The 27,867-nt window shown below is 29.6% G+C and overlaps 3 protein-coding genes across 3 annotated transcripts; 2 read left to right on the forward strand and 1 right to left on the reverse strand.

Moving 5' to 3' along the window:
* Window positions 1-434: 434 nt before the first annotated feature.
* On the forward strand, window positions 435-2,570 carry LOC132952788 (ubiquitin-like FUBI-ribosomal protein eS30 fusion protein). The gene is made up of 4 exons (XM_061025215.1): window positions 435-595; window positions 749-833; window positions 2,130-2,265; window positions 2,330-2,570. The coding sequence occupies exons 2-4, from the start codon at window positions 759-761 to the stop codon at window positions 2,512-2,514; spliced, it is 396 nt and encodes a 131-aa protein (XP_060881198.1). The 5' UTR covers window positions 435-595; window positions 749-758; the 3' UTR covers window positions 2,515-2,570.
* Window positions 2,571-6,314: 3,744 nt separating this feature from the next.
* On the reverse strand, window positions 6,315-7,025 carry LOC132952450 (uncharacterized). Its single transcript, XM_061024755.1, has one exon. It carries the CDS (start codon window positions 6,987-6,989, stop codon window positions 6,315-6,317), a length of 675 nt encoding a protein of 224 aa, XP_060880738.1. The 5' UTR covers window positions 6,990-7,025.
* Window positions 7,026-9,165: 2,140 nt separating this feature from the next.
* LOC132952345 (pre-mRNA-processing-splicing factor 8) lies at window positions 9,166-27,713 on the forward strand. Its single transcript, XM_061024628.1, has 41 exons — window positions 9,166-9,323; window positions 9,447-9,681; window positions 9,769-9,937; window positions 11,249-11,413; window positions 11,479-11,694; window positions 11,808-12,020; window positions 12,083-12,217; window positions 14,263-14,368; window positions 14,598-14,745; window positions 14,828-14,990; window positions 15,073-15,290; window positions 15,355-15,581; window positions 15,667-15,876; window positions 15,956-16,072; window positions 16,138-16,344; window positions 16,405-16,568; window positions 16,676-16,802; window positions 20,451-20,643; window positions 20,744-20,931; window positions 21,003-21,241; window positions 21,973-22,119; window positions 22,185-22,335; window positions 22,405-22,581; window positions 22,646-22,882; window positions 22,945-23,135; window positions 23,200-23,335; window positions 23,578-23,747; window positions 23,822-24,098; window positions 24,172-24,332; window positions 24,392-24,583; window positions 24,698-24,892; window positions 25,029-25,200; window positions 25,276-25,389; window positions 25,452-25,625; window positions 25,689-25,882; window positions 25,956-26,171; window positions 26,235-26,400; window positions 26,495-26,701; window positions 26,762-26,886; window positions 26,953-27,107; window positions 27,273-27,713. Exons 2-41 carry the CDS (start codon window positions 9,450-9,452, stop codon window positions 27,425-27,427), a joined length of 7,149 nt encoding a protein of 2,382 aa, XP_060880611.1. The 5' UTR covers window positions 9,166-9,323; window positions 9,447-9,449; the 3' UTR covers window positions 27,428-27,713.
* Window positions 27,714-27,867: the final 154 nt, after the last annotated feature.

Consider the following 27,867-nt stretch of genomic DNA (forward strand, 5'->3'; position numbering starts at 1 on the left):
GTATTATATTACAACAAGAATGCGACAATAATCTAATATTGAAAATTAGAACCACGGCTATCTTTAATCGTGATTAGAACCATCAAATAATAAATTCAAAGAAAAAGAAGTCTGCCAAATTAGTTATTACTTAATTGCTTTTAATTTACAATTATTCTCAATAATACTTCCGAATTGTATTAATACAAAGTGTATAATATTGTGCACTTTAAAAAAAAAATTAATTTCTGTTGGGTATCCCATACTTTGGAATGAAAATTGAAATGTAATGGGAATTTTTATATTTCTAAGTTGGTACACCTGCATTTTTGTTGGTCCCCCGATTTAAGCGATTATTCCATGATATTAATCTGGATATGATAAGCTGTTATCTCGGGGGACCCAACTGCCCGATGCCACGGTCTTAGGTAATAAGGGCATAGTACGTATGTTTATATATTATCTGTGTCTTGTTATGTCTTTCAGGTTATGTTAGTTATTACTTATTGGTGAATGCACATTGCAATTACTTGTCGTTTCGCTTCGCCTTCTGGAAAGTATTTCCTCGTTGGACGCCACTGCGTTTGAATTAAAGTAAACGACGGTGGTTGATAATGTAAGTAATGTTCTAATTTTTTAACATAACATTTCTCAGAATTGTGTTGTATACGATTTTCGTTATGCAACTCTATAACCGCATAAGAAACAGAACACAGAATATCTACGTTTTTTGTATTAGGTATTAACTTTTTGTTTAATAATATTTTAGCGACTTCAAAATGCATTTGTTCGTACGTGGTCAAAATGTGCATGCTTTGGAATGTCAAGGATTTGAGAATATTTCACAGATCAAGGTAAATATTGTGTGTTTATTATGTCTAAAAGTCTGGATTATATTATGTTGTCATGTGTTATGACTTAATAAATGCTGCGCTCCGACAAAAAATTTTAAAATATGTTCTTCCGATTTGTTGTGTTAAACCACCTTTGGTAGGCTTCAAAATTAAACAATGTTGTTAAAAAGCACATAATCTGCTAGCGCTGCACTTGTTTGCTGCGCTGCGCTCGAACAAAAAAAATCGAAAATAACCCTCGATTTGTTGTGTCGAACCCCTTGAGTATGCCTCGGAACTAAACAATATTGTTAAAAAACAATTATCTTCGGGTAGATGACAGGCTAATGGTTACCTATATAGAAAAAAAATGTGTTATAAGCGTTGTGCGTGGCCGTCATGTAATATTGCGAGCAACCACATAAACTTAAAATCGCAAATCATGGAAGGCTATAATTACTAAAATAATAGTTTCCGGTAAAAAAATTTACTCTATCAATTTAAGCATAAAACAAATTGTTAGAAAAAAAAAATTGAAAATCGTGAGGGGTAAGTACATTTTAGTCTGTATTTTACTTGAAACCTAATTAAAATCATTTGAACGCAAGAGTATTGGAACACAATCACAGAATGTTGATATTTACGTGCTTGCACGGAAAATTTCAAACCTGACCGAAATACATTGTGCAACTCTGAAACCGCGCCTAACACGCTCAAAATGTTTGCACAAACATTTTCGTTGCAAAAAGTGTTGGATCGTGTATTTGGGCTTTTATGCACTGTTTCCTCATATCAACTTGAGACTTGTTACTTAGATTATGTTATTAAAAAAAAGAATATTGCTCCAACCATGTATTATATAATGATATAAGGTACTAAATATTTTGAATTTATATATGGGACTATAGACGTAGGCTGTATCAGTTAGGTACCTAAATATTCTAAATTATTATGAATTTAAAATCTTCCTTAAATAAAGACACTAGAGTAAATATTATGAGTGGGTCTTTAACTTGTCTTGATCACATTTTCCTAAATAATATTAATGATTTTTATAATATAATTGGGTACGTATGTCAAAATATAACTGACCATTATAGTAGCATCATATCTTAAAATAAAATTTGATTCAACTAAATAAAAAAATTAATATTTCCAATATCAAAAAAAAATTTATTATATACTATACTTTTTGATAAACTTATTTTTCAATATATTGATATTTTATTATAAAAAGTTATAGATAGTGCATAATATGTGTTTGAAATTACATTTTAATACAGAATTAATAACTTTAATATTTGTTCAAACAATTAGACCAAATTGGCTGCTTTGGAAGATATTGAAGAAAATTTAATTTCATTGTATAATCAAGGTCAACCACTTTATGACAATCAAATTGTTGGAGAATTAAACAACTTCAATATTGATTTCATTGTTCCATTGCTTGGAGGTAAATAATTTTATTTTAATTTTACTTAAAAAATGTGAAGTTTAAATTTAATCAATTAATTTAGGCAAAGTTCACGGATCCCTGGCTCGTGCTGGTAAAGTTAAGGGACAAACTCCAAAAGTTGAGAAAGTTGAAAAGAAGAAGAAGAAGAAAACTGGACGATCAAAAAGACGTATTCAGTACAACAGACGTTTTGTAAATGTTGTTCAGACTTTCGGACGCAGGAGAGGGCCAAATGCCAACTCTTAAATTGTTTTGCTCTTTATATATTTAAAATAAATAATGTGGTGACATTTTGAGATTTATTTATTTTTTAATGAATTTAATTTTTATATACATATTTAGAAAAGATAGTTTAAAAGTAGTTCTATCAATATTCAATAGAATAGAGAAATGTGTTACCTACTTTTCTTTTTCTCTGAATAGTGATTATTGAAAACTTACAAGTTTTCAATGTATTTTTAACCTTATGTCACTTTTTTTTAAATTGATGAATTTACTGTGGCTTTAAGATTAAATGCTTACATCTCCACTTTAATCATGCAATATGAATGCCAGATGACCAAAACCTAATAAGGACTGACATTTTTAAAGATATTAGTATATTACACTTCTTTTTGTGGTTCGTAGAAATATATATTGGTTAGTGACCTCCAAGAAACAACAGGAACTCCAGATTGAGAATTTTTGCTTTACAACACTTAAAGTATATTTGTTTTAATAATATAATGTACAATATGAAACATTAGTATTCAATCCCAAATTATGGGAGTGGTGAGTGGGTGCATGTCCCCCGAGCTTCGTTATTTATTCCATTACTTTTTTTTTACAAGCTATAAGTTATAATATTGCACAAACCACAAAAAAATCTATGATTATTGCTGACCACATATGTCACAATTTAATATATAGTATACATTTTAACTACATAGTAGATACCTATAAAAATAGACTTTAGTACAATAGTACCAGATATTATATTATAGACATAAACATAAACTTCTTTTAATAATTCATAATAATATACAGTTAGTACTATAAATGTAATAAGTACATTACCAACCCACATTATGATGGTGATAAGTTTAGAATTCTAACAAACAATCTAATTCGTTTAGATCAGCCGTGGATATCCTAAAAAACAAAATATATTCTACACAATAGCATGTATTTTTCAGTAAGCTGGGGACATTTCTAAACAAAATTTGTACCTTTTGAATATTAAGCACATTCATTTTGAGGAGTAAATAAATTCTTAACATCAGGATGGTGTATACAGAATATGAGACCCCCCATAAAAAATCCTAGATCTCTCACTTGTTCAGGTAATTATTTATTTGACACAACTTATGAAGAAAAGGATATCGTACAAAATATTAAAAACATATTGCGGGCTTAAAAATATAGATGCCTATGATAATATTAAATGTTGGATAGATGCTTGATTAAATGCTGGATCATGTTTCTAGAGAAAAGGTTTTTTTTATGCCAGATGCCTGTCACATACTAAAGTTAGCCAGAAATGCAAGACGATTATTATCTGCCAAAGGAGCTATTAATTGGAATTATTTAAAAAAATTATATGAAGTTCAAACAAACCTTACATTAAAGTTACCCAATAAACTAAACCAGAATGTGGCATCAGAATAAAATTAAGGTTAAGTTGGTGGCACAAATGTTAAGTAGTTCTACAGCAGACGCATTACTTTTTTCATGAGTTTACCTACGGTCATTTGTTTTAGAGTTAGGTAAAATCGATTTTGCCTAAAAATTCCCGTTTTCCTTAATTGTTCTTATGTTTTTCATGAATCATTACGCTTTTGAAAACTACTGGAAAATTTTTACTTTTTACCCCCCTAAGTACCAACTAGATTTACTTTCCTATCAGAAAAGATACTGTTGAAGAAAATCTAAGCACTTTTACTGTCCTTTTAGGTGATGACAGACAGAAAAATAAAAGGTGGGCAAGTGGGTGTCGCTCTGCTGTACAGTAAGTTACAAGTGGGTCACTGTAATGGATGGTGTTAAATTTAAATTTAATGATATAATATCCCTGCTTACGAAAAACGATTCTGAGCGAAACCTTATGTCGAGTGTTGGCCTATAATATTACTATAGGTATAGGCATATTTTATGATATTATTGTAAGCAAAAAGTAATTAATTTTAGTATTGGGCATTAGTATTTACTACAAATCTGGCTGATCGCTGATAGGATTTTGTTCAGATTATTGAGCAAAATAAAGGGATATCCGAATTAAGCTATGTGCGATCTTATCGTTAATATTTTATTTGGTTCCAATAATTTTGACCACACATTACACATACTATTGAAGAAAATCATAGTTTTTGTATTGAATAAATTATTTTAAAAGGTTGCAAGACGAAGGCAATCTGCTGCAGAAAGAGATATAAAAAAAAGTTTCTATACGTAGAATAAAATATAATATTAATACGATTGGTTTTAAGTAATTTGAACTATGCGAAACGAACGATTTCCCGAACATTTGGCGCATATATATTATAAGATACTTATACACAATTATTATTGACATACATCACGTAGACGCTTTATTCATATTATTATGTTATATACTTACGTGCTACGCAAATGTATTACACTTTCCACTTGGTAAAGGTCATAGCCACCTATTGCGTGGTTATGCCTATAATTATATTATTGTACAACTGTCAAAACACATACCGTCGAAAAGTGATTTCCAAGTACAGTAATAGATACCTGTTTACCTGTTACAAGATTTGTTCGGATCAGGATATTAGAACTCGAGTCAATAATTATATAGGTAGTCGTTAATAATCTGTAAAAATTAATTAATTATACTCTCGACAATACGAAAAAAAGCAACAATAGTTTTTTGTGTTCACAACATTTTTTTTATTTATCAAACAAAAACAATATGAAATATATTGAATATAAATTCAAAAACGGAAACAATTTTGGAAACAGTTACCATTATTATACAATTTTGTATGTTCAAAAAAAAGGTAGAACAAAAAAGAAAAAGCCGAAATGAATAAACAGAATATTATAAGAAAAGAAAATTGAATGGGAAAAAAAAAATACGACGGACAGGAGACACTAACTAGGAGGGGAGGACACGAGATGGCGATTTGGTGCGAATATGCAATGTTGTGGCCACTGGTCACCTCTGCACGTTCCCACGACCGGTCCCCCGGGTTGACGTGTGTCACGGGCGCGTTTGCTCGGACGCGTGACGACCTTGCCCAGCCGGCGAGGCCAGACCGAGACGGCCACGGGAGCGGTTGACTATAATGGTTGACGGCGACGAGCGGCGGCTACAGTGCGCGATGTCGTGCGCGTCGACGGTTGACGGTGCAGACGACACTGACGACGGACGGCGAAGACCAATAGACACGCGGAGAGAGTGAACAGAGATTTTGTGCTGCGGAACAGTCTGCGACGCGGCCGATGTGGGATTACCGCGGGACGAAATGGCGAGAGTCATCGGATCCTTGACTCCCGGTAATCTAATTTTCGCCCTGGCGTCGTCCCTTCAGCCGCGTTTTCGTCCAATGGACCATGAAACAGTTTACCAACCTAACCTAACATAACTAGCCTAAGTTCCATCGGGTCCGGCGTCGCTCATCGTCCGTGTTCCTAACACATATAATCTCTATGCCACTCACCCCGTGCCAAAGTCTTCGCCGTTGCCGTCGAAACGAGTCGCCATCGCCGTCGTCATCGTTGGTACCGTCGGGGCGGAATCGTTGCCCGCGTCGGTACCTATATTATGCAATAGCCGCCGCGTCGTCGTCGTTCAGTCGTTGTCGTCCATCGCTCCACGTGACCGTAACCTAACTGCAGCCGGGCGCTCGCCGAGCCGCCAGAGGATCTCGCGCGTCAACCACGGCCGAGCGCGCTACGCCCGCGAACCCGTCGCACCGGGGGTGGTCGGAAAACGTGCGCGGGTGACTTACCGCCGGACACCTTCCGTGCTCTTTCCCGTATCCTCCCCTCTTTTACGTCATCCTGTCCGTCGTCTTCGGCCCAAGTGGCCTGTGCTAGTATCAGCTCCGGACGGTTTCACACCTGCAGCAGAACAACACGCGAAAAACGCGCTTTACCCTTTTCCACGTCGATCTTCTACGTGGAAAAACGCGTTTTTCGCGTTCTACTGCAGGGTCCACCTCGCCAATCAGCTCACCGATACTATCCATCACAGCTAATTCCTTGGCCGGCTGCTCAATGTCTGCACATAATACGTCTTCTGCAGCTGCAGGCATCACTACGTTGTCGAGATATCCGCCCTCGGAAGTCGGAGCTCGGTCGACAGTCCCCAACTCAGAGGGCGGAGCGTCGCCACCCGACTGCGAATAACTGCAAGCTGATACAATGGATTCGACTTGATCTACTGATGAACCGTCGTCTTCTTGGACCGTGTAGCCGAGTGGTGCTGTCTCGGGGATCTGAGCTGCAGGCTCAGACTCTGCGAGAGACAGCGCATCGCCACTCGGCAATTGACTGTGCAACACCTCAAAATGCTCTTCGTTTTCGTCGTCTTTTCCGGTTGGGTCTTCTAGTGGAGCGTCGTCCGGAATCGTAGTGCAGGTTTTTTCGGGGTCTGACCCTGGGGACTGCACGTCACCACTGGAAGCCGTATCCATACCAATGAAAGACAGAAGAGATGTAACTACTCGTATGAGGTTTTCGTCGTCGCTTTCATCTTCATAAAGGCCATCCATTATACCGACTACAATTAGTTCGAGAATTTCGAGTAATGCGGCCTGTATCTCGTTGCTGTTATTGTTGACAGCTATTTTTGATTTTAACGTCGTAGATATATGTGTCAATTTTAATTGAGAATTGCTAATGAGCTATATACAAGTCTTCCAACACAGAGACCGATCAATTCGAAAATCTCCCAGGCGACGTGTACCTATATATTATACGTACGATAGTACGTTCATCGGCGCAAAGCATTAAATTTTAGAGCACGTTAATTTTTCTAAAGACTATTATATTATTATTTATATAGTATTGGTAAGGTACCTAATATTCAGGTATTACAACTTGTGTTATTCTGTGACTCAATTTATACTTTTCAGCTTAGCCGCTCAAAATCTTAAAGTTAGTTTGTTAAGTTAAATAATATATAACTGGTAATATTATATTTGTGTCGCCTTTTTGACTTAATTTTAATTGAATATTATACACTTTTTGTGTGTTATTCATGACATTTTGATATTATCTTCAAGGCCACAGTTGGAACAAATTTTCGGGAGGGGTTTAAAACTAAATTATATATTTTCATAACATAAAAACCAACTAAAAAAGAAATGTATAATATATTATAATAATGCACCAACTAGATTCACTTTCCTATCAAAAACGATACTGTTGAAGAAAATCTAAGAATTTTTATTGTCCTAAAAGGTGATGACAGACACAAAAATAAAAAATAAATAAAAAAACACTCATCATTGTAAAATCAATACAATCATCGCTTCGCTCAGAATCTAAAAATTTAAAACTGACAATGACCGTGAACAGCTCAAAATATTTAAAAATTTTATGGTATATAGAAAATGAAAATATAAACATTCAGTGACATTTTCATATATCTAAAATTATATTTTGTTTTTGAATTACAACAAAATAAGAAAATCGCTACATAAGAAATCGAGTGAAAATCCAATCTAGTAAAAATATCAAACGCTCATAAAAATTTAATTTGATTTGCTTGTAGACATTTTTTTTTTGATAAGCGTAGGCAAACTTATGAGGAATCTTGTACTACATTTTCAAATCTTAGATTTAAAAAGAAATTTTTTTATGAATTCTAAACTTAAAATAATTTGTTAATTTTCGTGAATTTTACGTATTTTGTCAATATTTGAACTTTAAATGCTTATAAAAAAAAATTGTGACTGGATTTTTAATATGTTGCATCTGTCTTTGAAACAATAGATATATATTAGGAGCCTTCTATTAAATTTTTAAGTTTTTTTACCCAACAAATAAAATTTTATTGATATTTATAGAATAAAAAATTTAAAAAATTGGAAACTGAAATTGTCCGTTAACAGCTCAAAATAAGTTAAAATATTTTGAAAATGTTATAGTGTATCGAAAATGTTAATATAAACATTCAGTCAAAATTTCATGTGTATCATTTGTTATAGGTAGCGCGTTACACCAAAAACCAAAATCGATTTTGTCAAAAATTGATTTTGCGTAAGAATTCCCGTTTTAAGGAGCCTTCTATTAAACTTTTAAGATTTTTTACCCAACAAATAAAATTTTATTGATATTTATAGAATAAAAAATTTAAAAAATTGGAAACTGAAATTGTCCGTTAACTGCTCAAAATAAGTTAAAATATTTTGAAAATGTTATAGTGTATAGAAAATGTTAATATAAACATTCAGTCAAAATTGCATGTGTATCATTTGTTATAGGTAGTGTTACACCAAAAACCAAAATCAATTTTCGACAAAATTGATTTTGCGTAAAAATTCCCGTTTTCCACGGCACTTTTGAAAACTACTGGAATATTTTTACTTTTTACACCCTAAAGTACCAACTAGATTCACTTTCCTATCAGAAAAGAATACTGTTGATCTAAGCACTTTTACTGTCCTAAAGACACAAAAAAAAAACACATATAATTGTAAAATCAATACGTTCATCGATCCGCTCAGCATCTAAAACACATCATTGTAAAATCAATAATTCATCGCTCCGCTCAGAGTCTAAAATACAAATAATATGTTCAAAAATAATAATTATTTTTACCGCGAATTTCTTTTGTTTATCACTTCCAAAGACTCTAGTAAAACCACTTGAATATGTACAGTTTCTTTGATATAGGAGATTATAAGTGTGTCGGTGTGATTACATTATGCATTTATGCGTTTACCGACGTTCCGTCCTGTTTGTGTAAACTAAAAACTCGCGTTTTTTTTACCTTTTACATTTCGGTTTTAATTAAATATAAATGTCTTATTTATACACAAATTAACAATTTAATGTAAGATGTAATAATTTGTTTTATTTGCGTCAACTCAACTTAAAAAGTAAGTTATTTTCTTATATGTTCGTATGGTTGTACACTATAAATAATGAATTTTATATTATATATTTATTAAATACAGTGCCATAACTTACACAACAAATATATATATTTTTCATTTTAAAAGGTTATGTCTATTCCACCTTTCATGTTGGGTGGACACCCATGGGCTCAGATCATTCAGCAGCAGCAACAAATTGCTGCCGTGCAAGCACAAGCTCAAGCCCAGGCTGCCCATGCACAAGCAGCAGCTGTACATGCTCATATGCATGTTGCTCAGCAAATGGCTATGCATCAGATGTCATCAGCTCCACCTCACAGAATACCTGAACCATTAAGTGATGAAAAATTACAAGAAAAATGTAATTTTGATCAATTGTTTTATTCAATTTAGTTTTGGTTCAACTTGTTACCCATGATTAATTGATAAATGTTTCATTATTACATAGCACAAAAATGGCAACAAATTCAATCAAAAAGATTTGCACCTAAACGTAAATTTGGTTTTGTCGATGCTCAAAAAGAAGACATGCCCCCCGAACATATACGTAAAATAATCAGAGACCATGGTGACATGAGCAGTCGAAAATATCGTCATGATAAAAGAGTTTATTTAGGGTATGTACAACCAAGAAAGTAATGGCATAAATCTTGTTTATTTCCAACACAGTTTTTAAAACTGATATTGATTCTAAGACTTCAGTAACACTGAAAATGTAACTACATTTGCTAACCTTTTGGCTTTTACCCATCACACAAAAAAATAATACCTAATAACTAGGTAAATATTAATTTTTACATTTTTAAAGAGATTCTGAATTTCAAAAGTGTGTATAAAATAATTTTTTGTTGAATTGTTTATTCCCTGATTCTTTTTTGAAACTGTACTACATAATTTTATTTGCTTTTCAATCATAATATATATATTATATAAATAAAATTAATAAAAGAAACCCTTTGTAGTGACAATTTAAATTGACCATTTTTGAGTTAATTATCTACTCACATTGTCTTGGTGAGAGATGAGAGTGTACTAAAATAATATTTCTTATCGTTATTCAGATAAACCATTTTAGTTTTAAATCTAATAATCATATTATAGTTATAATAGTCATGTGGAAACACAAAAATACTATTTTGTATCAGGAATCAGAATCTATACTCTGTATTAATGTATATTAGTATTTGAAAATAATTCAAACTAAAATAGAATATTATAATACATGAGTGCTATAGTGTTTCCAAGATAAAATACAAATTGTTACTGCCATTGGGCATTCTCAATAAATTTCTGAGTTAATAGAAGGATTTTGAAACTAAATGCTTGTTATCATAAACTAGGTACCTAGCTGTATTAGTATCAACTATCAATGCAAATTTTAAATATATACCACCTACAATTAATATCAAATGCTATAAGTTTCAAGTTTTATAATTCCTTAATATATTAAGATTACAATACCTACATAAAATAAATTTAAGTGTTATACCTATAAGTATAGTAATACCATTGATTATAAATACTATAGATGGCTCACTGGCTGGTTTTTCAGTGGTACAAAATATTTACTCTCGGTTGACGGCGAGGCGACCTGACTATTACCGATTACAATGTTTCATGACATTACTAACCACAAAGTAGCACCTAATAATATAGCCGTCCGAATTAGTAATTAGTCATGTAACATTTAGGTAGGCTCTCCATCCGGGAGTAAATATTTTGTGCTACCAAAAAACCGGCCATAGAGCAATCTATAGTATAATCAATGGTAATACTTATTAGTTATTAGTATTAAAATATATTATTTCATTAAAATAATTTATTTTTTGTGATTAATTCTCACTAAGTAGGTATATATTATGATTTTTAAATGTATAAAACAAAAAAATAATATATATAAATGTGTTAAAAGTAATATTTTAATTTAGAGCTTTGAAATATATGCCGCATGCTGTTCTAAAATTATTGGAAAATATGCCCATGCCGTGGGAACAGATTCGTGATGTCAAAGTCTTGTATCATATAACTGGTGCAATTACTTTTGTTAATGAAATTCCATGGGTTATTGAACCAGTTTATATTGCTCAATGGGGGTAAGCCAGTTTATTTCTAATATTGTCTTGGTTAAATAAATATATTACCTTATTTATCATTTAAGAACTATGTGGATAATGATGAGAAGAGAAAAACGTGATAGGCGTCATTTTAAACGTATGCGTTTTCCTCCATTTGATGATGAAGAACCACCCTTAGATTATGCTGACAATGTATTAGATGTTGAACCTTTAGAAGCTATTCAAATTGACTTGGATACAGAAGAAGATGCTGCTGTAGCAAAATGGTTTTATGATCATAAACCACTTGTTAACACAAGGTATTAAAAACAATAATATTAATTTATTCAAACACAAACATGTTACCAAATCTCATCTGACTTTCTTTGTGGTTAATATTTGTATTTAATGAGTTAATTTTATATTTTTTTAGGCATGTAAACGGATCTACATATCGTAAATGGAATTTAACTTTACCGCAGATGGCTACATTATATAGATTAGCTAATCAACTTTTAACTGATCTTGTTGATGATAATTACTTTTATTTATTCGACCCAAAATCATTCTTTACTGCTAAAGCATTAAACATGGCGATTCCTGGTGGACCTAAATTTGAACCACTTATCAAAGATTCAAATCCATCGTAAGTTGTTAACTTTTATGTGTGTATTGTAAAAATATTTTCAAAATTATTTATTTTTTTAGTTTTGTCCGTGATGAAGATTGGAATGAATTTAATGATATTAATAAAATTATTATAAGACAACCTGTAAGAACTGAATACAGAATTGCATTTCCATATTTATACAATAATCTTCCGCATTACGTTCATTTATCTTGGTGAGCATTTTTCATTAAGTATAATTTTTTTTTATAAACATTATGGTCCGTATGCACTGTCGTTTAAGTGTCACCTATTTTTATAGCACAGTTATATGTTTAAAATTTTTTAAATTAACACACAAGTTTTGAAAACTTCATAAAAATATTTGCTGTTTTTACTAATGTGTGTAATATTAATTTACATGATCGTTGTAGCAAGTTAGATAAAAGATAATCTAATTTAGCGCTGATAGTTATGAACAATTTATTTATTATTCAAAAGAATGCTTTAACAGCATTAAGGAGACTCACCATACCTACATATTTGTCATGGTCTTATTAATAAGTAGACTATATGCAATATGCGTCCACTTAATACTTAATAACATCTCAAGAACTGAATATTTGGATTTAATGTTATTTATTAAAAAAAAATTTATAGCTTGTATTAAAATAATTTATCAGTACCCAATTTATCTAAATGTAGGATCGTATATTAACAATATTAAAAATAATTTTGTAAATGGATATTTCAAAAGCTGTGATGAATTGCGTAGGGGCTCTGATATTGGATGCAGAATGATGCCCAACTATTGTATTTTTAATAGATTTCGTCCGTGATGTGTCTATTTTAAAACCAATAGGAAAATGCGCCTAACTGAGCAAATTTTTAAAAGTATTTTGTTATGATGATTAGCACAGGGGTCTGATATTTGTATTAATGAATACAGACGAATAGCATTTATTTTTAACGTGGTCTGTGATCTGTTATTGTAAATGTTATTTGGACAACATTTTATTCCTGAACAAATACATAAAACTATGTTTCAATTAACTTTAATATTGTATCATTAAATTAACAAAAATTAAATGTATGCCTAATATTCAAAAAAGTTCTTAATGAGTAATAATAATTTCAAGATACTTGTAATCTATAATATGGTATAAATCATAAATTATTCAGAATATATACTACAGCAGTAATCTTTATGGTGTACAGTGAAACTTCCGTTTAACCAAATATTTTTGAGAACCAGACCAAATTACTACCAAATTAATTTAATTCTATTTAACAAAATTCTAAATAATTCAAATTGTTATTGTTCCCCATGAGATTTCGTAATATGGAAGTTTCATTGTATATCACTAAGATAAAATTAGATAGTTATTTAACTACACTTTAAACAATGTAATTAATAAGCATTGATGAATTGCGTAGGGGCTCTGATATTGGATGCAGAATGATGCCCAACTATTGTATTTTTAATAGATTTCGTCCGTGATGTGTCTATTTTAAAACCAATAGGAAAATGCGCCTAACTGAGCAAATTTTTAAAAGTATTTTGTTATGATGATTAGCACAGGGGTCTGATATCTGTATTAATGAATACAGACAAATAGCATTTATTTATAACGTGGTCAGTGATCTGTTATTGTAAATGCTTTTTGGACAAAACTATATATCTGAACAAAAAATACTTAATCCTTTCTTTGTTACACTATTTATCCACTGAAACCGGTGTATGCTACGTAAAATAAAATATTTATTTTTTTAAGATTTAAATGTTGAGATCTATATGATCTAATTACTTAAGTTTAAATTAACGCAAACCATGGTTACTGTAACTTGTACGGTTACTGAAAAATTAAGAATATTATAAAATACAGGGATGTAATAGTACATCTGGAGCAGTAAATAGGGTAAATGTTTTGGACGCAATAGCACGTCTGGAGTAGTGAAAGGGTTAATGGATAATTTTTAAATACTATAATTATTTAAGTAAGTTAATGTTATTTAATTAAAAGATTTTTGAGATCTCATTAAATAATAACGCCTCTGGTTATAAAAAATAAAAATTGATCATTATACATAACTTTTTATAATTCTATTTGATTGATGTGTTATGCTATTCAAATGGTAAATTTTTTGACACTAAAATGTTTACTTTATTATTGATATGAATATTAAATATCATTAAAGTGTGGTGTTAATATATTAAAATGTTCTTTTTAAATATCACAGTGTGTTAGGAAATTAGTAAGATTGTTGTATTAATTTTCAGGTATCATGCTCCAAATGTTGTGTACATTAAAACTGAAGATCCAGACTTGCCAGCATTTTATTTTGACCCCTTAATAAATCCTATATCACACAGACATTCCGTCAAGGTATTTATTTAATTTTTTATTCTTGTAGAAATTGTATTTTATTATTAACTTTACAGCCTAAATTTTTTAAAATAAATGTAAATAGTGTTATAGGTACAGTTAAAAACTTAAATTTACTTTTACTATCACATTGTTATTGTTTTGCTTAGCTGAAAAGATAAAAATTGTATTTGCCATATTAAACATCGCACTATCTTTTAATAAACATAGAGTGTTAAATTGTTTGTAGGTTAGTGAACCTGTTTTTGATGATGATGAAGAATTTGAATTACCACCAGAAGTTCAGCCATTTCTACAAGAAACTCCTGTTTACACCGACAACACAGCAAATGGAATTGCATTATTATGGGCTCCTAGACCATTCAATATGCGCTCTGGTAAGAATATTTTCTTTATAATCACTAATATTTTTAATTATTATATTATTATATGTAATATATGTATATTTTATGATTATAGGCCGTTGTAGAAGAGCTATTGATGTACCTTTAGTTAAGAGTTGGTACAGAGAACATTGTCCACCAGGGCAACCTGTTAAAGTTCGTGTTAGCTATCAAAAACTTTTAAAATATTATGTATTAAATGCTTTGAAACATCGACCCCCTAAACCACAGAAAAAAAGGTTTGTATTAAAATATTTACTATTTTTTTTAAATTTCTTTTCATACTAAACCAATAACTGTTATTTTTAATGCTATTTTTAGATATTTATTCCGATCATTTAAATTTACTAAGTTTTTCCAAACCACTACATTAGATTGGGTAGAAGCTGGTTTACAGGTTTGCAGGCAAGGATATAATATGTTAAACCTTTTAATTCATCGTAAAAATCTTAACTACTTGCATCTGGATTATAATTTTAATTTGAAACCTGTGAAAACGCTTACAACCAAAGAAAGGAAAAAATCTCGTTTTGGAAATGGTATATTTTCATTAAAATATTTTATAATTTATGTGCGATTAAATGTATTAATTTATGTTCTTAGCTTTTCATCTGTGTCGAGAAATTCTTCGTTTGACAAAATTGATCATTGATTCACATGTACAATACAGATTAAACAATATTGATGCATTTCAATTAGCTGATGGATTACAATATGTATTTGCGCATGTTGGACAACTGACTGGCATGTATCGTTATAAGTACAAACTTATGAGACAAATACGTATGTGCAAAGATTTGAAACATCTTATTTACTATCGGTTTAATACTGTGAGTTATTGTATCAAGTTATAATAATATTATTTTATGAAGCAGTGTTACATTTATAATATAATTAAATATTGTTATATTTTAGGGACCAGTGGGCAAAGGTCCAGGTTGTGGATTTTGGGCGCCAGGTTGGCGTGTATGGTTGTTTTTTATGCGAGGTATAACACCATTATTAGAAAGGTGGTTAGGTAATTTACTGTCTCGTCAGTTTGAAGGAAGGCATTCAAAAGGAGTTGCTAAAACTGTTACTAAACAACGTGTGGAGAGTCATTTTGATTTAGAACTTCGTGCTTCTGTAATTATTTTATTACTATTATTATTATTTTTTTTATTTTTTGTATGAATTTATTTTAAATAATATTTTATTTGTTTAGGTCATGCATGATATTGTAGATATGATGCCTGAAGGAATAAAACAAAATAAGGCTAGAACAATTTTGCAGCATTTATCTGAAGCATGGAGATGTTGGAAAGCTAATATTCCGTGGAAGGTAAAATAATTTTTTCTAGAAATGTAATTAATTTTATGCTTTAATGTATTTATTTATTTTTTCAGGTTCCTGGATTACCAACTCCAATTGAGAATATGATTCTTCGATATGTAAAAATGAAAGCTGATTGGTGGACAAATACAGCACATTATAACAGAGAACGTATCCGTAGAGGAGCTACAGTTGATAAGACTGTGTGTAAAAAGAATTTAGGTCGTTTAACTAGATTATACTTAAAAGCAGAACAAGAACGTCAGCACAATTATCTTAAAGTATGATTTCTTGATTTATTTATAAATTTATAAGTCTATTCATATCATATTACGGTTTAGGATGGACCTTACATTTCCCCCGAAGAAGCTGTAGCTATTTACACAACAACTGTTCATTGGTTAGAATCTCGGCGATTTGCTCCAATTCCATTTCCTCCTCTTTCGTACAAACACGATACAAAATTATTAATTTTAGCTCTTGAACGTTTAAAAGAGGCATACAGGTAATAACAAAGTTATGTAGTTATAATAGATAATAAAAAAACTATAATAAATATTGACAACCCATAGTACACTTATAATATTCTACATTATAAAATATTTTTTATAGTGTAAAGTCACGTTTGAATCAAAGCCAAAGAGAAGAATTAGGATTAATTGAACAGGCTTATGATAATCCTCATGAAGCACTTTCAAGAATTAAACGTCATTTATTGACTCAAAGAACATTTAAAGAAGTAAGTAATTTCATTAAAATTCCATCAAGTAACTCAATTTATATTATATTTTTAAGAGTAGATTGAAATTTAAGTTTAATTAATAATTATTGAGTTATATGATTTCATAATTTGTACATCATTAAAAAATGGTACAGATCATAATATTATGGCTATCTTATAATATGCAATTTACTGGAGGTGTTATTACCTTATAATATAAGCTCTATCCGAAGAAGTGTAGTGCCATCAAAAACACGCTGTAAAGTACGCATTTTAACTTTTCAATAAGTTAACATTAAAAATCAATTGTGAACTTTTAGAAGTTAAATTATATAATATTCTTAAAATAGTAATAATTTTCTATGCTACAGAAATTAAATACATCTTTTAAATCAAATCTTAAATAATAGCATGTAAGTATTGAATAAGCATTGATGAATTGCGTAGGGGCTCTGATATTGGATGCAGAATGATGCCCAACTATTGTATTTTTAATAGATTTTGTCCGTGATGTGTCTATTTTAAAACCAATAGGAAAATGCGCCTAACTGAGCAAATTTTTAAAAGTATTTTGTTATGATGATTAGCACAGGGGTCTGATATTTGTATTAATGAATACAGACGAATAGCATTTATTTTTAACGTGGTCTGTGATCTGTTATTGTAAATGTTATTTGGACAACATTTTATTCCTGAACAAATACATAAAACTATGTTTCAATTAACTTTAATATTGTATCATTAAATTAACAAAAATTAAATGTATGCCTAATATTCAAAAAAGTTCTTAATGAGTAATAATAATTTCAAGATACTTGTAATCTATAATATGGTATAAATCATAAATTATTCAGAATATATACTACAGCAGTAATCTTTATGGTGTACAGTGAAACTTCCGTTTAACCAAATATTTTTGAGAACCAGACCAAATTACTACCAAATTAATTTAATTCTATTTAACAAAATTCTAAATAATTCAAATTGTTATTGTTCCCCATGAGATTTCGTAATATGGAAGTTTGTAGCAAGTTAGATAAAAGATAATCTAATTTAGCGCTCATAGTTATGAACAATTTATTTATTATTCAAAAGAATGCTTTAACAGCATTAAGGAGACTCACCATACCTACATATTTGTCATGGTCTTATTAATAAGTAGACTATATGCAATATGCGTCCACTTAATACTTAATAACATCTCAAGAACTGAATATTTGGATTTAATGTTATTTATTAAAAAAAAATTTATAGCTTGTATTAAAATAATTTATCAGTACCCAATTTATCTAAATGTAGGATCGTATATTAACAATATTAAAAATAATTTTGTAAATGGATATTTCAAAAGCTGTGATGAATTGCGTAGGGGCTCTGATATTGGATGCAGAATGATGCCCAACTATTGTATTTTTAATAGATTTCGTCTGTGATGTGTCTATTTTTAAACCAATAGGAAAATGCGCTTAACTGAGCATATTTTTAAAAGTATTTTGTTATGATGATTAGCACAGGGGTCTGATATCTGTATTAATGAATACAGACAAATAGCATTTATTTATTACGTGGTCAGTGATCTGTTATTGTAAATGTTGTTTGGACAACATTTTATTCCTGAACGAATACATAAAACAATATTTCAATCTATTTATTAATATTGTATCATTAAATGTATACCTAATGTTTAAAAAAGTTCTTAAGAGGCTATGGTACGCATATGTCTTGTAAGTGCTTAACACAGCAAATGTTACATTCAGCAGATCAAGTATAGCTCCGTTAGTTTAAAAATTAGAATGATTTGACATCTTATAAAATTTTAAGGTAAGATTATTATCTAGGCAACCTCTAGCTTTTTATTATATTTTAATTTGAAAACTAATGTTTTAGTACTCATAACATGCTTTAAATATAAAACATAATTAAAATCCTATTAGATTGCCTGGATAATAATCTTACCATTCAATTTTTTAAGAGGTCAAATCGTTCTAATTTTTAAACCAACAGAGCTAAACGTGATCTGCTGAGCGTAAAATTTGCTATGTAACGCACTTTTAAGACGAAGATAACAAATTACCTGTAATAATTAATAGTATGATATAAATGATTAAGAATATATAGTACAACAGTTTTCTTAATGGTATATATCACTGAGTTAAAACAAGTTATATAATAACTACACTTTTCTAAGTATAGTTATTAGTTAATAGTTAAATAATGTAATATATGACTATTTATTTATCAATAAGTAATGATGAATTGCGTAGGGGCTCTGATATTGGATGCAGAATGATGCCCAACTATTGTATTTTTAATAGATTTCGTCCGTGATGTGTCTATTTTAAAACCAATAGGAAAATGCGCCTAACTGAGCAAATTTTTAAAAGTATTTTGTTATGATGATTAGCACAGGGGTCTGATATCTGTATTAATGAATACAGACAAATAGCATTTATTTATAACGTGGTCAGTGATCTGTTATTGTAAATGTTGTTTGGACATAACTATACATCTGAACTGAATAATTTTTTTGTGAGTATACCCTTAAATGTTTTTAATTGGTATCACCCCTCCCCCTCATATTTACTACATTTTAAATTATTTAAAATTTTATAATTATAAACACTATATTATTACCCTGTCGCGAATGAGGCTCTATAGTCATATTTCTAGAAATATATTATTAAACATTTTTTAATTTTTTTATGATTATATAATGACTCATAGATATGAATAATAGTAAATCATTAAATAAGGTTCTTAGTTAATTTTTATTTTTTTGTGATCTATTAAAGTTTTTAACCATGCATATAACTATCAATAAAATGTTTAAAATAGTTAGTTGCGGAAATGTCTTTCATACAATCATTTACAGCCAGTTCTAATCTGTGGTTCGTACAGTGACTTGCTAATATGGACATTTGTCTTTTAGATGTTTAGCTGAGTGACATACAGCGTTTATGTCACTCATATTAAATAAGAATATGAACAACCAACAATATCATCTGATAAGAAAAAATTTGTTGAATAAAAGCATATAATTTGTATAATTTATTGTTAGTTAAAAACCAAGTGTCAAGAAACCCTATTATTAATATAGACCACATATAAAATATAGTTGACATTGGTTATTTTTAGATATACACACAAAAACCTATGTTGGACATCTGATAGTTAATGTTTTAAATAATATAATATATTATGATAGTATTTATTAATCAATAATGAATTGTGTCCCCTAAACAAACCAATAGGAAAATGTGTGTAACTGGTGCTTATCTTTAAAATTATTTTATTATAATGATTGATTTTAGATTTTAAAAAAAAGGTTATATTTGTTATTTAACGTTGTAACTTAACAAAATTTACTCAATAGTCAATTTGATTATATTTGTGAGTATATATTATAAACGTATGAATTGCTAGAAAATATGCCATTATATGCCATAGTGGAACCTGTCTTGGAACCTAACCTAACCGAGTGTCGTGTGAGAATGTGTAGAATCTGTGTGTTCTCTCAGTGAATAGAGTCCCTAAAATTGGATAAAAATTATGTCGTGATTATTTTTTTTTTATATATTTTGAATGTTAAATAATATATAATTTACATTTATGTGATTGTTTGCCAAGATTATAGTACTAATTAAATTAATTGACTAAATTGTTCAGGTTGGCATAGAGTTTATGGATTTATACTCTCACCTAGTACCTGTATATGATGTTGAACCATTAGAAAAAATAACTGATGCCTATTTGGATCAATATTTATGGTATGAAGCGGATAAACGACGTTTGTTTCCACCATGGATTAAACCTTCTGATACTGAACCTCCACCATTACTTGTATATAAATGGTGTCAAGGTAAATATTATGCTATTTTGTGTATTCATTATTATACATAATTATTAATTATGATTATTTTTTTTTTTATTCAATAATTACAACACTTGATTTAATTTAGGTGTAAATAATTTACAAGATGTATGGGATGTGAGTGAAGGTGAATGCAACGTATTACTTGAATCCAAATTTGAAAAAATCTATGAAAAGATCGATTTAACATTACTTAACAGATTGTTAAGATTAATTGTCGATCATAATATTGCTGATTATATGACTGCCAAAAGCAATGTTATAATTAATTATAAGGTTTGTTTAATTGAAGGCCTAAAGTGTGATATTATGTTCTTACAATTTTTTTAATATTTACAAAATTACAGGATATGAATCATACTAATAGTTATGGTATAGTTCGAGGCTTACAATTTTCATCATTTATTGTTCAATACTATGGATTGGTTTTGGATTTGCTAGTCTTAGGATTACAAAGATCCTCAGAAATGGCAGGACCCCCTCAAATGCCAAATGATTTCTTAACTTTCCAAGATGTTGTTACTGAAATAGCTCATCCAGTTCGTCTTTATTGTCGATATATTGATAGAGTACACATATTTTTAAGGTAATTATTTATGATTAATAGAGCTTGTTGAAGTATGTTTACTAGGCTTCTTCAACAATATATTTTTGAATATAGATATTGCTTTGAATTGTGTGATATTAAATTGTAATATCGAAAAAAAAATTTAGGCATCGATATTTCGATAACTATATGACTATCATAACTGTCAATACTTAATTGATTAGGTAGTAACTAGTAGGTATTATTTAACAATTAATAATTTTTAAATATATTATTCAAGAGTTTTGGCATTAAAATCAGTTCAGTTCATATTACGATTATCAATACCTAAATTTCCGAAAAAAGTTTTCGAAATCGAATCGAAATATTGATATCGTTGAAGACGCCTAATGTTTACTGTTTCTAGATACATATGATTGAGTTTTTAGTTAAAGTTGCTCAAAAAGCAAAATAAACCATATAATAAATAATAAGTAATAACAATAAAAAATTAAATTTTCTTAGAAAAATATTGTTTTTTAATAGCTAAGTTATGTCAAACATATATTTTTAAGAATAATAAGTATCTGGTATACCACTTAATTCTAACTTATCAGTCTTGCTTTACTTTATACTAAAGGTGTTTTTTTTAATTTCATAATTATAATTGAAATAATGTTTGTACTAGTTTTTTTTTAAATTTATAATATTGTATTATAGTACTGGATTAATAAAAATAAATATTAAACTATTAAAAACTGTTTAAATTTATTTGAATATTTTTTTAATAGATTCACTGCTGAAGAAGCGAAAGATCTTATTCAACGCTATTTAACGGAACATCCAGATCCAAATAATGAAAACATTGTTGGTTATAATAATAAAAAGTGTTGGCCTCGTGATGCTAGGATGCGCTTAATGAAACATGATGTTAACTTGTAAGTTATTATAAATAATTTAGTAGATAATTTGTATTTTTAATTATTAATTTTTAATTTAATAGAGGGAGAGCTGTATTCTGGGACATTAAAAACAGACTACCCCGTTCTACAACAACCATTCAGTGGGAAAATAGTTTTGTGAGCGTTTATTCCAAAGATAATCCTAATTTGTTGTTTAATATGAGTGGTTTTGAATGCCGAATTCTACCTAAAGTAAGATGATTGAAATATTATAATGTAATATGATTATGTGCACTTTAATTAAAATAAAATTATTTTTAGTGTCGAACAATTCACGATGAACTTACTCATAGAGATGGTATATGGAATCTACAAAATGAAATCACCAAGGAAAGAACAGCTCAATCGTTTTTGAGAGTTGATGATGAATCCTTGCAAAGATTCCACAATCGTGTTCGTCAAATTTTAATGGCCAGTGGATCAACAACATTTACTAAGGTTAAACTAAATTGTTATCATTATTTTATTTGAATATACAACTAAAATTGAGTTTTAATTATAGATTGTTAACAAATGGAATACAGCTTTGATAGGTCTTATGACTTATTTCCGAGAGGCTGTAGTAAATACTCAGGAACTTTTGGATCTACTGGTGAAATGTGAAAATAAAATTCAAACCCGTATTAAAATTGGTCTTAATTCTAAAATGCCTTCAAGATTCCCTCCTGTGGTTTTTTATACACCTAAAGAACTTGGTGGTTTGGGAATGTTGTCTATGGGTCATGTTCTTATTCCTCAAGTAAATATTAACATAATTTGTTTAAAAAATATTTTATTGATCGTAAACAATTTTTTTTCCAGTCCGATTTAAGATGGTCAAAACAGACAGATGTTGGCATTACTCATTTCCGTTCGGGTATGAGTCACGATGAAGATCAATTAATTCCAAATTTATATCGTTATATTCAACCGTGGGAATCAGAATTTATTGATTCCCAAAGAGTGTGGGCTGAATATGCTTTAAAAAGACAAGAAGCAAATGCACAAAACAGGTAAAACTGAAATATATAAATATGAACGTTTTTATTTTGATGTATTTTTGTTTTGTAATTTCAGACGTTTAACCCTGGAAGATTTAGAAGATAGTTGGGACCGTGGGATACCAAGAATAAATACTCTGTTCCAAAAAGACAGACATACATTAGCTTATGATAAAGGCTGGAGAATTAGAACAGAATTCAAACAATACCAGGTGAAATATTAATAAAAAATTACAAATCCTAAAAGCAGTGCAGATATAAATAGTAATAATAGTTCTTAATATATAAAAAAGAATTAATTTAAATTAAAAAAGTTTAATATTTGTAAATATTTAATTTAGAGCTATATCTATACTTAAAATTGTAAATGATATTAATTGTATTAAATTAAATAATAAATTATTATTACATTATAATAAGTATTAATATATTATATATAATTATTTCAATTCAGGTTCTAAAACAGAATCCCTTCTGGTGGACTCATCAACGACACGATGGTAAATTATGGAATTTGAACAATTACCGAACTGATATGATTCAAGCATTGGGAGGTGTTGAAGGTATATTGGAACATACTTTATTCAAAGGAACCTATTTCCCAACTTGGGAAGGTCTATTTTGGTAAAAAAAATTATTATATATTAAGTTATGATGTTGTTTAATTTTTATTATAATTATTGAATATTTATTTTCAGGGAGAAGGCATCTGGTTTTGAAGAATCGATGAAGTATAAAAAATTGACAAATGCTCAACGTTCTGGTTTGAATCAAATACCTAATCGTCGTTTTACATTATGGTGGTCACCAACTATTAACCGAGCTAATGTTTATGTTGGTTTCCAAGTTCAACTTGATTTGACTGGAATATTTATGCATGGTAAAATTCCTACTCTCAAAATTTCCCTGATTCAAATTTTCAGAGCTCATTTGTGGCAAAAAGTCCATGAATCTATTGTTATGGATCTTTGTCAAGTTAGTATATTTTGTACCAAACCCCTTTAAAAAATGTATTAACTTAGTAATTTATATTTGTATAATCTTTTAGGTTTTTGATCAAGAACTTGATGCATTAGAAATTGAAACTGTTCAAAAAGAAACTATTCATCCACGTAAATCATATAAAATGAATTCATCTTGTGCCGATATCTTACTTTTTGCTGCTTATAAATGGAATGTTTCAAGACCCTCGCTTCTGGCCGACTCAAAGTAATTAACTAAAAAATATAAAATTATTTTTATTATATTGTCTGCACAATTTATTTTAGGGATACAATGGACAACACAACTACACAAAAATATTGGTTAGATGTCCAACTTAGATGGGGTGACTATGACTCGCACGATGTTGAACGTTACGCGAGAGCCAAATTTCTGGATTATACTACTGATAACATGTCTATTTATCCATCACCTACGGGTGTACTCATTGCAATTGATTTGGCATACAACTTACACAGGTAATTATGTTTTATATATTTTGACAGATTGATTTTTATCCAATCAATAATTTTTTAATCTATATTAAATTAAAAGTGGAATATGTTTTATTTATATATACTTTATTGTTTTAGTGCTTATGGAAATTGGTTCCCTGGTTGCAAGCCTTTAATTCAACAAGCTATGGCTAAAATAATGAAAGCAAATCCTGCTCTATATGTTTTGAGAGAACGTATTCGAAAAGCTTTACAATTGTATTCTTCCGAACCTACAGAACCATACTTATCAAGTCAGAATTACGGTGAACTGTTTTCTAATCAAATTATTTGGTAATTCATATTATTAATAATAATTTATCAATAAATAGTATTCTAACGTTTAACATCAACAACAAGAACTAATAATAATTCTTTGAATTTTTTAATTAATTTATCTCATCTATTATATTATGTTATTTGGTTTAAGGTTTGTGGATGATACAAATGTCTACAGAGTAACAATTCATAAAACTTTTGAAGGTAATTTGACAACAAAGCCTATTAATGGAGCTATTTTCATATTTAATCCACGTACTGGACAACTATTTTTGAAAATAATTCACACCTCAGTATGGGCTGGTCAGAAACGTTTAGGACAAGTAAATATTATTTTATTAAAATATATTATTATTTAATATTTATTTATCCTACAAATCAAAATTTTAACTTTTTAGTTAGCTAAATGGAAAACAGCTGAAGAAGTGGCAGCTTTGATTCGTTCATTGCCTGTTGAAGAACAGCCTAAGCAAATTATTGTTACACGTAAAGGAATGTTGGATCCTCTTGAGGTAAATTTTTTATCTTGGTTAATATGACACATTCTCACTTATAAAAATATTGTTTATTTTAGGTGCATCTTTTGGATTTCCCAAATATTGTAATCAAAGGATCAGAGTTACAACTTCCATTTCAAGCATGTTTGAAGGTGGAGAAGTTTGGTGACCTTATACTGAAAGCTACTGAACCTCAGATGGTTCTTTTCAATTTGTATGATGATTGGCTTAAAACAATCTCTTCTTACACGGTATAAATAGAATATCCAAAGTATTTCATATTTCAATTTATATAATAATTAAATTTTTTATAGGCATTTTCTCGTTTAATATTGATATTAAGAGCTTTACACGTCAATACCGAACGTACCAAAGTTATATTAAAACCAGACAAAACAACTATAACTGAGCCACATCACATTTGGCCTACCCTCAGTGATGACGAATGGATTAAGGTTGAAGTTCAACTAAAGGATTTGATTTTAGCTGACTACGGAAAGAAAAATAAGTATGTTTATAATAAGGATAATATTAAAAAAAGTTGACGAAAAAATAATTTAACAATTGTCGTCTTATTATAGTGTGAATGTTGCATCTTTAACACAATCAGAAATTCGTGATATTATTTTGGGAATGGAGATTAGTGCACCATCTGCACAAAGACAGCAAATTGCTGAGATCGAGAAACAAACTAAAGAACAGTCGCAATTAACAGCAACCACAACTAGAACAGTGAATAAACATGGAGATGATATTATTACTTCCACTACTTCCAATTATGAAACTCAAACTTTCAGGTATTATTCTAAGTTAAATCATGGTTTTAAAATTTTAGAATTATAAATTCATATTATTTCTAGCTCGAAGACTGAATGGAGAGTTCGTGCAATATCTGCAACAAATCTTCATTTACGTACTAATCATATATATGTATCGTCTGACGACATTAAAGAAACTGGTTACACGTATATATTACCTAAGAACATACTCAAAAAGTTTGTCACCATTTCTGATCTTCGTGCTCAGGTATATTGAATTATTTTAAGCAAATACTGCGCTAACATTTACAGTATTTACTATTTAATATTAGCATTTAATAAACATGTTTCAATTATTTTAGATTTGTGCATACTTATATGGCGTGAGTCCTCCTGATAACCCTCAAGTGAAAGAAATCCGTTGCCTTGTGATGCCCCCACAGTGGGGAACACATCAAACTATACATGTACCATCACAATTACCCAATAACCATCACTATCTCAATGACATGGAACCACTTGGTTGGATACATACACAGCCTAATGAATTACCTCAACTATCACCACAAGTAAATTCAAATTTTTAAAAAGACTTCAAATAATTTACAGTAATATAACTTATATTTTAGGATATAAGCACCCATGCCAAAATTATGTCTGATAACTCGACGTGGGATGGAGAAAAAACTGTAATAATAACTTGCAGTTTTACTCCAGGCTCATGCTCATTGACAGCTTATAAATTGACTCCAAGGTAAAAATAATCATTAAATTCCTGAACGTTTCAAATTTTAATCTTTTAAATTTATTTTTAATTTAGTGGTTTTGAATGGGGTCGACAAAACACTGACAAAGGTAACAACCCCAAAGGATACTTGCCTAGCCATTATGAAAAAGTACAAATGCTGTTGTCGGATAGATTCCTTGGTTTCTTCATGGTTCCAGCACAAGGATCATGGAACTATAATTTTATGGGTAAATAATATAATAAATATTAAATACTACAATTGATAAAAGCCATTAATCCTTAATTACTTGCACGAATGTTACATTTGTAAATATGATCATGAGTCATGACTGTTCAATATTTCATAAATGTTTGAGAATTCACTAATAAATGTTTTTTTAATCAAATTTTAGGTGTAAGACATGACGCAAATATGAAGTATGAATTGCAATTAGCCAATCCAAAAGAATTTTATCATGAGATTCATAGGCCCGCCCATTTCTTGAATTTCTCGTCTTTAGAAGATGGAGACGGAGTTGGTGCTGACCGTGAAGACGTGTATGCTTAATGTGTATTATAATTATTTGTTTAAGTTAGTTTTTATTTTATACTTAAAAAATCTGAAACCATTGTATACAATTTTGGATTTTATACTCTCGATAGTTTAAACTATTAATAAACGTATCAAGATTTTTAATAATAACATATTGATTTTTATTAGAAATTTATTTATTAACAATTGTCACATTCTTAAAAAATGTCTTCAATAAAACAAAAAGTATTTAAATGTATGTATCAAAATTTCAATATTTTATCAGTTTTTGTCAATAAAATTAAATCAATATCAAAATATATATTAGGCGCATAAAAATTTGATTAATTTAAATTTTTCCTGCTCATCAAGTAGTTTATTATCTAACATATGTTCATAGTTCACAGGCAGGTGGGACAATAATTTATCGCTTATACCCTCAAGGCACTGTTCCAATATCTGTGTTCTGTTTATTT

The sequence above is a fragment of the Metopolophium dirhodum genome, chromosome 9 (genome assembly GCF_019925205.1).
Source record: "Metopolophium dirhodum isolate CAU chromosome 9, ASM1992520v1, whole genome shotgun sequence".
Lineage (NCBI taxonomy): Eukaryota > Metazoa > Arthropoda > Insecta > Hemiptera > Aphididae > Metopolophium > Metopolophium dirhodum.